The sequence below is a fragment of the Citrus clementina genome, unplaced genomic scaffold (assembly GCF_000493195.1).
Source record: "Citrus clementina cultivar Clemenules unplaced genomic scaffold, Citrus_clementina_v1.0 scaffold_7, whole genome shotgun sequence".
Lineage (NCBI taxonomy): Eukaryota > Viridiplantae > Streptophyta > Magnoliopsida > Sapindales > Rutaceae > Citrus > Citrus x clementina.
In genome coordinates, this window is record NW_006262075.1 from 889,612 (window position 1) to 903,787 (window position 14,176).

The following is a 14,176-nucleotide window of genomic DNA, read 5'->3' on the forward strand; positions in this document are numbered from 1 at the left end:
ACAACTCTGGCTTCTCTTATAATGTCTCTTTTCTTTCTGTAAGTCTTACAAACAATTATAATAGTGTTCGTTAGCTCGACTGATCCTTTTTGTGATGTAGGAAAACTCGAAATTACTCTTGATGGACACTCAACCACGGCCACTTATTCAACTCCTCGTTACTGAACCTTAAAATCATTTTGTTTTCTCCAATGCAGTTCATGTCGTATTTTATTTTTATCTGGAATGCTGAAAGCAGGGAATGAACCTGATTTATTTTAAAGAGGAGATCAAGTGTAAGCTTGAAAAAGTTGTCATGTTTAATTTCTTCTGTTTAACCTGGTATTTTAGATTGGTAACTCTTATTAAGGAGGCATAAATGCTGAAACGAAAGAAAGGTGATTTGTTAAAGTTGTGACATTGAGCAAGTGCCATTTCGTATGATTTAATTTTATGTATCACATCTTATTGTTAAATGGTCTGATTCATTTAGTTCTATCCCTCTTAAGTTCCATAGAAATTGGAAATTTCATCGAGCTTGGAAATCGAAGAAATGAATCAACGTTTTACATCTATTTCAGCGGCTCTATTTGAGTGTATAATGTTGTAAAACCGATCCGCCGGCCGCCGTCTTCAAGTTGATTAAAAGACATATAATAAAAAAGCAATAATAATAATAATTATACTTGTATGAGAAAGATTAGATTAGTGAGTAAACCCTAATCTATCCACCTCAGCATTAATGGAATGTCATGGTCCAAAATTGCATCCTTTTCTTTTTCTAAATCCAGAAAGAGCACTCTGTTTTTTTGGGTTTTGTATCTTTTTACAACGTAATCGTGTTGTTATTGATTGCTGTAATTATCCAGCAATGCATCACTGACATATTTTGTACTGTTCTCCTCGCCTTCCAGCCGGCACCTGACCTGGCAATTGTATGTAAACACTTTATTTCCAGATCATATTTAATTTTATTTATTTTTTTTGTTTTGTCCAATAATTAATCTTGCCCGGAAAGCGGCGTAGGTACATTCGATCGTCTTGTAAGGCAACCGAAGTCATACTACGTTCGAGCACGTGCTCGCGTGCCTCAATCCGAAGTGAAGGCAACATCACAGGGTAGGTTGGTGGATTCCAATTCCATTGGCCCAAACTCAAAACCTTCTTTTATTAACTGAATCCATTTAATCGTTTTTATGAGTATGAGACATGAGATAATTAAACGTGCTATCCAACAAATTATATGAATCGAACTCTTTGTCACCACATACCTCCGTGCGTCATCAATGACATACTTATAAATCCAACGGGCAGCTGAATTCGCATAGAGCACCTACCTATCAGACATCAGTTATTATATGGCGGGCGTACCACGCACAAGTGACAAGTCCAGTGACCGATTAAATAAGTCCTTGAATTAAAAGACCTCTTGTCATAAGTCTTAACAACCCACGGACAATTCAAAATTTGAAAGCTATTGCTGTTAGCGGCTGCAGAAGACATGACCCCGGGCAAAGGCACGGGCGCGGGGACAACGTCTAAAAGCAACGAAATCACAGCTCCTCTCAGTAAGGCTTTCGTTTCTCCTCCCTCTTTTTTCGCTTTTCCTTCAGGACAATACTCTTGAAAACTAAACTCTGTTTCCATGATGTGCAGTTGAGGCATCATCAGCGGACGATCCATCAGTCGACGTTGAGAATTCACCGATCGAGCAAGTAGCACTCACGGTCCCCACAACAGACGATCCCTCCCTCCAGACCTTCACGTTTCGAACGTTGACTTTAGGAGCCTTATCATGCATCCTCCTTTCATTTCTCAACCAATTCTTCTGGTACCGCCGAGAGCCTCTCTCCATCTCCTCAATCTCCGCTCAAATCGCCGTCGTTCCACTCGGCTATCTCATGGCCAAAACTCTTCCGAAAAAAGTCTTCTTCGAGGGACGAAGATTTGAATTCACTTTCAATCCGGGGCCCTTTCATGTTAAAGAGCACGTTCTGATTACTATTTTTGCTAATGCTGGAGCTGGAAATGTTTACGCCATTCACATTGTTAGCGTCCTTCAACTTTTTTACAAGAAAGAGCTGACCTTCCTTGTGGCATTACTAGTCGTCATAACCACCCAGGTTTTGGGGTTCGGCTGGGCCGGCCTATTCCGCCGCTACTTGGTGGACCCGCCTACCATGTGGTGGCCTCAGAATCTTGTTCAAGTCTCCTTGTTTAGGTACCTACTTCCTACGTTTTCAAAAGTTTTCGTTTGAATTTTCATCAATCATATATACATATAGTTAATTAATTTTAATTCGTTGTGTGATTAACAATCAAACGGTTATAGTTTGTAAAATTTAGTTCGCATATCGTATTTTGCCACGTGTTCGACGTGTTGTTTGGACTTTGACTAGGATTAAATAACAGATGGCATTATTATTATATTATTTTCGTTTGGGTAGTCACTATAGTATTATATTCGTTCTCAGACTTCAGGAATTTTACAGCGGTGAATCTTAGATTCACAATCCTACACGGTTAATTAATGCCAGCATGCATATAGTTTGAGCTCTTATGATTTTGGAGAAAAAAATTCTTCAGTGATATCTGTTTTTCAATTGAACGACTCTTAACGTATCTTTATTGGATGAATCCACCGATATTTGAACTTTTGGGGGAAGCAAAAGTTCCTCACATCACAAGAATCAAGAAACAGTCAAGATTGTTAAGCTAATTGATATGCCTGTTTTGTGTGTTCTAAATGTCGGGAAATCACAGGGCATTACACGAGAAAGAGAAGAGATCTGCAGGTGGATTAACAAGGAACCAGTTCTTCCTCATAGCATTTGTCTGCAGCTTTGCTTACTATGTTTTTCCCGGCTATCTCTTCCCAATGCTTGTCTCTGTTTCCTGGATATGCTGGATATACCCTAATTCTGTGTTAGCCCACCAGTTAGGTTCGGGACTCCACGGTTTAGGCATTGGTGCAATAGGATTCGATTGGTCTAGCATATCCGCATACCTTGGGAGCCCGCTTGCCAGTCCATGGTTTGCCACTGCCAACATTGCTGCTGGTTTTTTCTTAATCATGTATGTCATTACCCCCATTGCTTATTGGCTTAATATATTTAAGGCCAAGACCTTTCCCATATTCTCAGATGGATTATTCACGTCTACCGGCCAAAACTATAACGTATCTGCTATCATAAACAACAATTTCCTCTTTGATACTGAAGCTTATGAAAGGGAAGGTCCTCTCTATATCAGCACCTTCTTTGCTATGTCCTACGGTGTCGGTTTTGCCTGCCTGACTGCCACTGTTGTTCATGTTCTCCTCTTTCATGGGAGGTAAGCTGTATTACTATTTGTGGATTGCTTTCTTTCAAATTTCGTAGATTTTTCTCCAGGAATCACTCACTTTTACTTTGACATCTCTACGACATAAATACTAAATGTCAACCTATCCGTGACGCATCAGAGACAGATTTGAACTTAGCTAACTTAGAATATATATTACCTTGGCTATTGTAATTACATACCTGTAGATTGAATCAATATGATTTCCATTTTGTGTTTTTGAGGTATTTTCGCTTTTTTTTCACGAGTGCAGAGAAATTTGGCAGTTAAGCAAGGCTGCTTTCGAAGAAAAGGGGATGGACGTACACACAAAGCTCATGAGAAAATATAAGCAGGTACCTGAATGGTGGTTCACGTGCATTCTTTTGATAAACATTGCAGCAACCATATTTACATGCCAATACTATAACAATCAACTTCAATTGCCATGGTGGGGTGTCTTGCTGGCATGTGTTCTTGCCCTGTTTTTCACTCTTCCTGTTGGGGTCATCACTGCTACAACAAATCAGGTAAATTCAAAGCGTATCACAAGTTTGATATTTGTTGTATAATTGAAATATAACTCAGCATGATATGGTGCGGTGCCATTTGCTTCTTTGCACAAGTTCATAACCTTAGATGATTCTCTCTTTAACAGACACCAGCCCTGAATGTGATTACAGAGTATATCATTGGGTACATATATCCAGGATTTCCCGCTGCTAATATATGCTTTAAAGTATATGGATACATAAGCATGAAACAAGGGATCACATTTTTGCAAGATCTCAAGCTCGGACATTATATGAAGATTCCTCCTAGAGCGATGTTCATGGCACAGGTTGGCTTCCCCTCTTTTCTTCTCATTGGGGGAAAAAAAAAAGAGCAGATTTAACATTTGATGTTTATATATATACATTTATATAGTCCCTTCAGCTCCATGTCTCTTAATTTTTCTCATATATATATATATATCCTCTAATGGCATGATTTTGTTATCAGGTATTTGGTACTATAATATCAGCATTGGCACATTTAGGAACGGCATGGTGGTTGATGAATACCATCCCAGACATATGTGACAGGGAAATGCTTCCATCAGGCAGCCCATGGACTTGTCCTGGAGACCATGTATTCTACGATGCCTCCATCATCTGGGGTCTCATTGGCCCTCGCAGGATTTTCGGAGACCTCGGCTACTACTCTAGTGTCAACTGGTTTTTCTTCGCTGGGGCTGTAGCTCCTGTCTTAGTATGGATAGCACACAAAGCCTTCCCCAACAGGCCTTGGATAAGACATATAACTATGCCTGTGCTCTTAGGAGCTACAGTGAACATGCCCCCGGCCACTGCAGTCAACTACACCAGCTGGATTCTAATTGGATTTGCTTCGGGCTTCATTGCTTACAGGTATTATCGTGATTGGTGGAGTCGCCACAATTACGTGCTATCTGGGGCACTCGATGCTGGATTGGCCTTCATGGGAGTACTGTTGTACTTGTGCTTGGGGATGGAGCATATTAGCCTCAACTGGTTGAAAATGCAATCTGATGGATGTCCACTGGCTTCTTGCCCAACTGAACCAGGAACTGTAGTTAAAGGCTGTCCAGTTTTGTAATTGCGTGGATGTGGATTTACACGATTGATTCATACTGCATATACCTGTATGAGTTTTTTGGTCCAGCTTAGATTTGTAATCAGCAAATATTGTTTTGTTGGAATACCTTGGTTGACTAGGAAATAAACATGTTCCTCAAAAGTTTTTACAGACAGAAATCAATCCCTTGTGCTGTTCTTTCTCATTCAGGGCTATTTCCGTCTTTCTCTCACATCATTTTTGTGTTACAATCCTAACTATATTTACGTTTGGCATTTCGTTTATCCAAACTTCCACCCTGTTTGGACAATTTACTCAAATATCCTTACTCAAATATCCTTACTCAAATATCCCAGTCCCAGCAGCAGCTGATTTCGAAGAAGAATAGCGCTATGGAAACCGATAACACCAAAACGACGCTAAGACCAGCGTCTTTGAGGTGGAAAATCCTTCGTCAAGCTCTTCTACGTCGTTCCTCTCCGCAAAACTCAGGTACATTTTCCTTCTCTGATCGTCGGCATTACCGTTTTCAGTTAAAACTTTGAATATGATTATGATTGTGATTAGGTTATAATTTTTAGTCTTAATCCTCAGATGAGCAGTCTCAAATTGGCGTTATGAACCGCATATCTCGTAAGACCACACAAGGCTTCAACTTGATTCCCTGCCAATTAATCGAGAAAATTTCCAACTCTAGAGATGCGCGCGTGTGTTACACGTTACCCGTCGCTGGCTCTCCCAAACTTTTTCTCACGTGAGTTCGTTTTCTCCAACTCTTAGTGAGGTTGAACATTAGTTTGAATGTTAGTTAGATTAGGCATTTTCCATTTTGAATTTTTAATATTTTTTGTTTCTGAAAAATGATAGCTATTGTAAAAGAAGCTCTAGCATTGAGTGTGATGCCCTTGTTGCCTTTGATTGTAGAACCTTCCCTATTGTAAGTAATTTTATATGTTTGCAATATGATGATTACTGTCAGTACCACTTCTTGCAGCCAAAGAGTGGACAACCATGCTGACCTCGGTGACTTTGAGATTTGCAATAGATGCAATATTGATAACACAGGGCTTGTCTGTAAGTTCTTTTCGGGTTGACAATTTATATTTTTGTAGATTAATTATCATCTGTCAATATTTGTATTTATTATTTAAGAAAGAAGAGAGATGTGTCTCTGCTTTATCATGGTCTAGGTTCAGTCGAGAACAAAATTCTACAAAATGTTGTGTATCTTGCCTGCAAAGCCTTTTTTTTTTTTAATTAATTGATGGTCTTCTCTTTGCTTTGTATTTCTGTTTCATTTAATGTTAGGAATGCTGGTGATTCTGCTTGTATATGTTTTCTTTTCTTTATTAATTTCTATGTTTGTGTTTATAATTAGTGTGTTCTTTCTTGTACAGGTCATTGGCCATCAGAAGATGTCCTTGCTTTTTTCTCCTTGTCACATGCAGACATGTTTAGGTTGATTGCTTTTTTGGACATCGACTTTACCTTTTTGCTCTCTGTTTTGTTTACTTCATTACCTAGAACCTTTTTTTTTTTTCCAGTTTTATATAAGTTATGAACCTCTCCTTTTTTCTTATTTCTCCAGGTCTAAAAGAGTTATTGAGCTTGGATCAGGCTATGGCTTAGCTGGATTAGTTATTGCAGCAACCACAGAAGCATTAGAAGTTGTAATTTCTGATGGAAATCCTCAAGTAGTCGATTGTATCCTTTTACATGAATCATATTAGCCACAAGCGTGTTGGAAAAGCTTATAATTCTCTGTTAGATTTCTTAGGGGAGAAGGTAATTCCAAACTATTGGATTTCAGATTATCTAGAAAATGTATTGCCAATTTCTTCCTGTTCTGTATATTGGATGGGTAGAAACTTACTAATAACTAAACGCAAAAAAATGAAATTACTCTCTGTATAGTGGTACTGAAGGCAAATTCTTTGTTCTACATTTTTAGAGGAGACAGGAAAATGTAAATGAATAATTTGGCAACACGTATTTGTGTTCTGCTGCTTCACAGTTCAGGAATTTAAGATGGTTGGCTTTGTCCCAAAAATGTGGAAAAGTGATTTTCCATGTTAGAAATCTTGAGCTGTTAAGAGGAGGTCTGGGAGCAAGGTTTTATAATTTGCTATGTTGTGACTTTTGATTTAGATTTGAATTCCTGAGATCTAAATCAGCCTTATACATTGAATTCATTAACCTAGTTTGTGTTATTGGCTATTTTATAGCATGATGAAATATTTCTAATTGCATATAAGTTGGTACGGTTTCCATTTCCCAAAATTATCTGGCTTTAAGTGAATATTTGACTGACTTTCTTACTGACGGTGATCTTGCTTATGAGACCTTTTAGATTCATAATTTCATGCCTAATTCCAAGAATTTGAATTTGTTTGTGAAATTATAAAGTTATGTGAAGACTTGATTGTATAATTTCACAATTAACAGCTGCATTATGAATTGCTTGAGCCAAGAATCAGGTTTAGGCCTTTGGAGTGCCAAGAACAATCAATCAGGCATGGGATCTCTATTACCATTTTCTTATATTTTATTTTTGGAATTGTCGAGTGGATTTTCTGGTGTATTTGTTTGAGATGTCTTTTATTGGTTGTGTAGTCTTCACCCAGTCTTGCCATTGATTTAGATCCTTGGTTGTGCTGGTCATTTAATCGTGTATATGGATGCTATGTGTTTTTGGTAATTATCATCATAAGTGCTTTTAGTTGGTTTCCCAGGGCACACTTACTCCCATTTCTGCTTTGTCTTTTTCTATTTGTTAATGAAGCAACCCCATCCCTGCTTTTCTTTTCCCTTATTCATTTTCTATTACTGTTGAAAGTGGTTCTTAACGTCCAGATATTCAGCGTAATGTGGATGCCAATTCTGGAGCATTTGGTGGCACAACTGTGAAGTCTATGACACTTCATTGGAACCAGGATGATTTTCCGTATATTGTCGACACTTTTGACGTGATTGTTGCAAGTGACTGGTATATTCTACTCTCTTTGTTGCAATTTTAATACAATAAGAATCATGCTTCCTTTAAGTCCGTATACTGTAAAGGGATTCATCATATTTGGATTAAAACATTCTTTACACATTAATCATGTTACAGAGTGCTTTATGTTGCCCAATGATATGTTCTTCCTTACCATAGGATAAAGAAGGTGTTGAATGGCTTTTGGTACAGGTGTGTCATGATGGGTCCAACCCACCTTTCACATGCTGACAACAGACTAAATACTCATCTACCTGGATTTTTATAATCACTAACTTTATAAATTGAAATCTTGTTTTGGTTACAATTGTTAATGGCCTGGAGACGTCAAGATAATTTCATGTCTTTTCACTAATTGACAATTTGGATCTGTTGCTAATGCATAATGCATAATGCATGCTACATACACTTGAAATCACGGGATGACGTGATTGTCTCACTTTTAGTATAAGTTTCTCTTATAATATGCCCTTTGTTAGTTCCTCATTCTTTCACGGTGAACTTTTTAAATTGAGTTTATGTGGTGTTTGAACAAGAAAAGCTTGTTGTCGAATGCAATTTTTTAATGTTGTGGCCTCAGTTTTCTCTACCACTTGACAAAAGGTCCTTGTACATAGTATGCAATGCACGAACAAACACATCCAAGCAAAAATGACGTGATATTGTCACTTTTCTGACAAGTTTATCTTCTTTTACGTCATTTCGACAGCACTTTCTTTAAGTAATTCCATAAAGTCCTTGCTCATTCATCGTTTACAATTTTGAATGGCTTGGGGTGTTGAGATATCCAAGTATTCTTCATTAGTCAACAAAGAAAACACTCATACCTAGTATGCAATGTATGAACACATGTGCACATGCAACCACACACTGACATTTCTTCCTTTTGTGACAAGTTTATCTTCTTAACTTGACATGTAATGTCATTTGGCAGCACCTTTTTTAAGGAGTTCCACAAAGATCTCGCCCGAATAATCAAATTTTTGTTGAAAAAGGTGGGCCCCTCTGAAGCTCTATTTTTTAGCCCTAAAAGAGGTGACTCGTTGGACAAATTTTTAGAGGAAATTGAAGGAAATCATTTGCATTTTAGCATAATAGAGAACTATAATGCTGAAATTTGGAAGCGTCATCAGATGCTCATGAGTGGAGACGAGTCCTGGCCGAACTATGATAAAGATCATTGCTACCCATTTTTGGTCAGAATTACACTCTGAACTTTTGGAGCCTGTTTTTATTGCATATCTGCAAATATTTCCAGTGCTTAGATGCGGCTTCCTGGGAAATCTTTAGTTGACCTTAGTGATATAGGTGCATGAGTAGTAAATAATAAACACTTGCCAAGTACACTATTGTGGTCTACAGGGGGGGTGAATACCCGTATATCACTACAGCACATGGGTCCTACTAATTTATGGTTTGCCAATAGGAAGAAAAAGTACATGGATGCTGTCTTTGATTGATCTAATTTATTTTTATTTTCCTTTTTGAATTCAATATAGATGAGTGCACTGAAACTTTTTATAGGAGATTCCTTATCTTCATTTGAGCATCAAAGTTGAACTTTACTTGCCTTAAGATATAGCCCTTAATGAGTAAACAAAACGGCTCCCCCTAAAGGATGATGTAGAACGATGTCAAAAGCTACCTGATGCTCTTTGGATAAAGTAAACTAAGCATTCACATGAAATAATTGCTGAATGCTTTTAGATTATATATTCATCCTGTAATCCATGGACTGAAAATCGGAATGGCTTTTCTTGAATTATGGCAATTGCAGTTTTTTCTTTTCTTTTTGGCTATTTTGGATTTTTATTTGTTTACTTATTTTTTGAGTCTTTTGCATCACCATTAAGGAACACATTGAACTAACATTGTTTTCATAATTCTTGACGTCTTGTTAGTTTCCTTGGAAGTTTATGTTATCTATGATGCATCATCACATTGCCAATCCTAAAAGGAGAGCCAATTGAATGTTAAAGAAAAATGCACTATTTTCTAAGAATAAAGGTGAGATCATTGTAATTGATTCAGTAGAATTTGACGTGGGTGGTTGCTAAAAATCCTCTGAAAGCAACTTGGCCAAACAAAGTGAATGATCATTGATGCCGTTATTAATATGTTGTTAATGTAGTTATTGTCGCCCTAACATTGAAACAACAATCACGAGTTTAATACAGAGTCTATGCTTTTGTTAATCTTGATTTTCACCTCATTTCATTTGCTTCAGTTGCTGAATCAAATGATTTTGTTCTTGCCATATATAAGTTTTCTGTTTGCTTAATCAAATCGCTCCTCCTTCCATATTTCCATTCACCATTCTATAATAGTTTGTCATTTGGTCTGTTTGCCTGCTCATGTCATTTTCCCTGCTCTTAGGGTTACCATCACTAACCACTGTGACAAATTTGGATGATCATTATCTTTATCTCGATCCATCGAAATGTGTTAGTTGAAGGTAATTAAGTTTGGTAGACTCTAATGCATATCGATAGATTCTAACTGATATTCACTAAATATGACAAGTGATACGGTGCCAGTGAACTTGGTAAACGTATTTTTATCTGTATAGGTATTACTCCATTAAGAATCGTACCAATATTTTTTTGCAAAATCTCTTTTTTAACTCTAATAGGCTTAAATGTTACTTGTTTCATCATAAAGTTGTGTGTGTGTGATGTGGTAAAAGTTTGGAGAAAGCTAAAAGGGGAAGAAGCATCACTGAAAATAGATCGTAATCTTCTCCTTATCTTCAACAAAAGTAGGTTTGTTTCCTTGCTGATGGTTACCCCACACAAGTTGGTGAAAAGAATCATCTCTTACTCTTAGCATTCACCTGACTGAGACATCATGTGTAGCGTAGCTTGGCTCCTTTGGACGGTCATTCGGATTATTTGTCTTCTCTAGCTTTATTTCTTTCAGTAACAGTAAATGGTCCCTCAATTTTTTCCATCATCGACCCGTGCGAGACTGTTCTGCGTTCACTAATTTGGGAGAACTGATCGCAAGATTTGGGATTCATAGCCCGTTTGGGAGTATGGTGAGGTAATTGGGTTGTCAAAGTACAGCTATTAAAGTGTTTGGTAACATTTGTAGTTGGGTTTTGACAATTTAGTAAATTTTTTTTTTCTAACTTCTACTTCACAGCTGTACTTTTTACTCCACATCAGTTGTAGATTAAAAGTTATAGCACCTCAAACACACCTTCAATCAGTCGAGTCATCCACCGTGACATCCACCTCCCAAATCAGGGACTTTTTTTTTTAGTTAAGTGCTTTCTCATTTCATTTTACTAACAGTTGTCGTTAAAATGTGAGGAGGAGACGAGAATTTGGCATGACGATGCCCAATGGAAGTGGAGATAGAGCTAATGATTGAGAGTTGATCGTGATTTCACTTGTCATTAATTCCCACTTCGTCAATTGCATAAAATCTTATCTTGAAACTCTAAGCAAGTAATATTATTCAACGGAGCCATAATTGTTTGTCAATTTGATTAATGAACAAGTGCGCCTTTCTTTTGATTGAAAAAAATATCACAACTAGTATTAAAATATCCGCGCACTACATTAACCATTACTAACTGTCAAAAATTCCTTCGACTGGGCCAAGCTGTCTAATTGCTTTGATTTCACTTCATTTAAATTTTTCTTTACTTGTAAATACAGCATAAAAGTTAAAAGGCTTGAGATGCCCGTAAAGTGCTTTGCAAACCCCACACAGCCACCGAACAGAAGCACAAGCCTTTGTCTGCTAATATTTTTAATTATGAAGAAGAATAAATGAACGAAAGAGAAGAGACTCGAGTCTCACACTTAACAATGTTGTTTACTTATGTTTTCTTTACTTTCTGTTGAATCGTTCGCTTTAGCTGGGAAGATAGAGGACCACAGAAATATAAGCGAAAAAGCAAAGGCTGAGATTTTAAACACATTCTATTTTCTAATAAGAATCTGCTTTACATATTAATTAATAATGCTTCTTCTACTTAACATTAAATATGCTAGAATTGGAAGTGAGTAGTTTACGTTCTGGAATGTCGTCATGTTTTCCTATCTAAGGAAGGAGGAGGGAAAAAAAAAAAAAAAAGAACACCAAAGTGATCTGATCTGCAGAACCAAAGTGTTGCTGTCATTGCTTTCTCCTTGTCTCTTTGTAACAACGTGAGAAACTACAATTGTAAGAACACGAGAAAGAGGGAAAAACCCAGAACAAGAGCGTATTGCATAGCAAAAGAAGGATGGCTTCTTGTGGAATCCCCATTGACGGCCAATTCCGCTAACCATGAACTATCAGCTAATGAATCAGCCTGTACAGCTGGCTCCGAATCCGACCCGGTTTCTGCTCCAGTATTTGGAGATGAATTAGAATTACTAGCTGACTTCAAACTGCAATCCAAGAAATTGACCCAATGCATAAGGCATTAGAACGAACAAATCAACAGGACAGGACGAGGTGAAGAAAACAAAAAGATATGAAACGTTAGAACTAGTTACCTGGGTGAACTGGGACAAAATGTGATGGTGTAATCAGCAGCAGTACAAGTGAAAGTACTGGTGGCATCATCGTAGGCATAGCTATAAGATTTGGGACATGCGTTCTTGAAAATGGATGAGTACATGGAGGGCTTACAGGTGGCGGGCGAATTAAAGGAACCACTGCAGCAGTACTCGGGGTTACCGAAAGCCTCACAGGCACTCCTACAGCCGCCTTGGACTCTGAGTTCATTGGGGCAGCTTCTGTTCAAGTCAGTTACACATCCAGTGGGGGCGCACGCCCCTGATCCTCCACTCCCTTCAACAACTATGGGAATGTTATAGCCGTCGACGAGGCTGACGTCGTAGAAGTCTTGTGAACCGGAGCCGAGAGTGAATTCGGCCAAGGTGGCAGGCGGGGCTGCGCCGGCTCCGTTGCATTCGACTTGGTTGGAGCCGCAGTCGGCAGTGGCGCAGGAGCCGTGGCCTGAGCTGTCGAAGTTGCAGCCGGTTCTGCCCCAGAAGCGACCGGACCAGCCGGTTGGTGCTTGGAAAGAACGGGAACCGCCCTTTTGAAGTTCAAAGCCGGTGCTGTCCAGCTTTGGAGAGCCGAGAAGTCCAGGCCAGACCGTGTAGTCGCATTTGTTCACGAATGTGAACGTACCTGCCGTTACACCTACATACACGAAACCAGCATAAATTACAGAACTCTTCAAATTGTAAAAGAATAAATATATCATATGAAAAAAAAAAAAACAATGTTAAAGAGTAATTCATTTTGATGATCAACCTTTTGAAATGAAGAGGAGAGCAAGGTTGAGGGTAAACAGAGTAGTGTAGTCAGCCATGGCAGCAAATGAATGTACCGTATCCCTCACACTCACTGTCACTCCTTTCTTTGGAACTTTTCTTTTCTTCTTTTGAAAAGAGTGTAGGAAGGAGGATGAGAATTGAGAGGGAGTGGAGTGGTGGGGAATCTTGACTGCCGGTTTATTATTTATAAGCAGACGACAAGCAGAGGAAATAAAAAAGAGTGGCCGATACTTCCTGGAAATTCTTGATGCTCTGTGGTAACGTCCACTCAACGACCAATGGAGCCCCTCTGCTTATTGCTACTTGCTGCTACAATCGTACAATATCTCTGATTTTTTGTTATTTCTCTAGCTGGAAACTCCTCTTTATTTTTGACGTGGCACTCTGCCATTTGCTGTGTCTTTGCTTTTTACCAGCTAGCTAATAAAAAAAATCATGAAAGAGACAGACAGCACTAATTATCACAGTTTTCCGTTAGATTACTTCTTACATTTAACATTCTTATTTATTTATTTATTTAAAATAATATCAACTGATTATATTATAGGGAAATTTACAACCGTCCACCTGTTTGTTTTGTCTTTTTCAAAAATACACAAACACTTTTTTTTTTTTCAGCGCGCCACCTGAAGTTCACTTTTTGTTGCATTCTTCCACTTCCGTCTAATTTCCGTTAGCAAATTTAACGGAATGACCTTTTTACCCCTCAAAATTACAATTTAACCCAAAATAAATAGAAATTGGAGATAAATTGGATGGATTTAATTTTTTTTCAAAGGTGGATGCTAGAAATTGGAGGAAAATAATGTTTGTTGCTTGCTAAATTTAGAAAATTTGTATTTATTTTTTTGGAGGAAAATAGTGTTTATTACTTGCTAGATTTAGAAAATTTGTATTTATTTTTTCTCTTTCAAAAAAATAAATACAAATTTTCTAAATTTAGCAAGCAACAAACACTATTTTCCTCCAATTTCTAGCATCCATCTCTGACAAACTGTCC

The 14,176-nt window shown here is 37.9% G+C and overlaps 3 protein-coding genes across 4 annotated transcripts; 2 read left to right on the forward strand and 1 right to left on the reverse strand.

Annotated features, from left to right (window-relative positions):
• Positions 1 to 1,368: 1,368 nt before the first annotated feature.
• On the forward strand, positions 1,369 to 4,933 carry LOC18037045 (oligopeptide transporter 7). Its single transcript, XM_006425382.2, has 6 exons — positions 1,369 to 1,547; positions 1,636 to 2,200; positions 2,743 to 3,312; positions 3,575 to 3,830; positions 3,959 to 4,141; positions 4,303 to 4,933. The coding sequence occupies exons 1-6, from the start codon at positions 1,481 to 1,483 to the stop codon at positions 4,915 to 4,917; spliced, it is 2,256 nt and encodes a 751-aa protein (XP_006425445.1). The 5' UTR covers positions 1,369 to 1,480; the 3' UTR covers positions 4,918 to 4,933.
• Positions 4,934 to 5,276: 343 nt separating this feature from the next.
• Positions 5,277 to 9,678, forward strand: LOC18037046 (calmodulin-lysine N-methyltransferase). 2 transcript variants are annotated; one of them, XM_006425384.2, is made up of 7 exons: positions 5,277 to 5,388; positions 5,491 to 5,650; positions 5,891 to 5,970; positions 6,294 to 6,354; positions 6,485 to 6,600; positions 7,750 to 7,882; positions 8,826 to 9,677. In XM_006425384.2, exons 1-7 carry the CDS (start codon positions 5,289 to 5,291, stop codon positions 9,103 to 9,105), a joined length of 930 nt encoding a protein of 309 aa, XP_006425447.1. In that variant the 5' UTR covers positions 5,277 to 5,288; the 3' UTR covers positions 9,106 to 9,677. The 2 variants fall into 2 exon arrangements, with proteins under 2 accessions (XP_006425447.1, XP_024035801.1); XM_024180033.1 differs by having other exon boundaries at positions 5,305 to 5,388; positions 5,478 to 5,650; positions 8,826 to 9,678.
• A 2,058-nt stretch (positions 9,679 to 11,736) lies between these two features.
• On the reverse strand, positions 11,737 to 13,356 carry LOC18037618 (thaumatin-like protein 1). The gene is made up of 3 exons (XM_006425385.2): positions 13,154 to 13,356; positions 12,385 to 13,039; positions 11,737 to 12,276 (listed from the first exon to the last, which is right to left on the reverse strand). Exons 1-3 carry the CDS (start codon positions 13,209 to 13,211, stop codon positions 12,060 to 12,062), a joined length of 930 nt encoding a protein of 309 aa, XP_006425448.1. The 5' UTR covers positions 13,212 to 13,356; the 3' UTR covers positions 11,737 to 12,059.
• Positions 13,357 to 14,176: the final 820 nt, after the last annotated feature.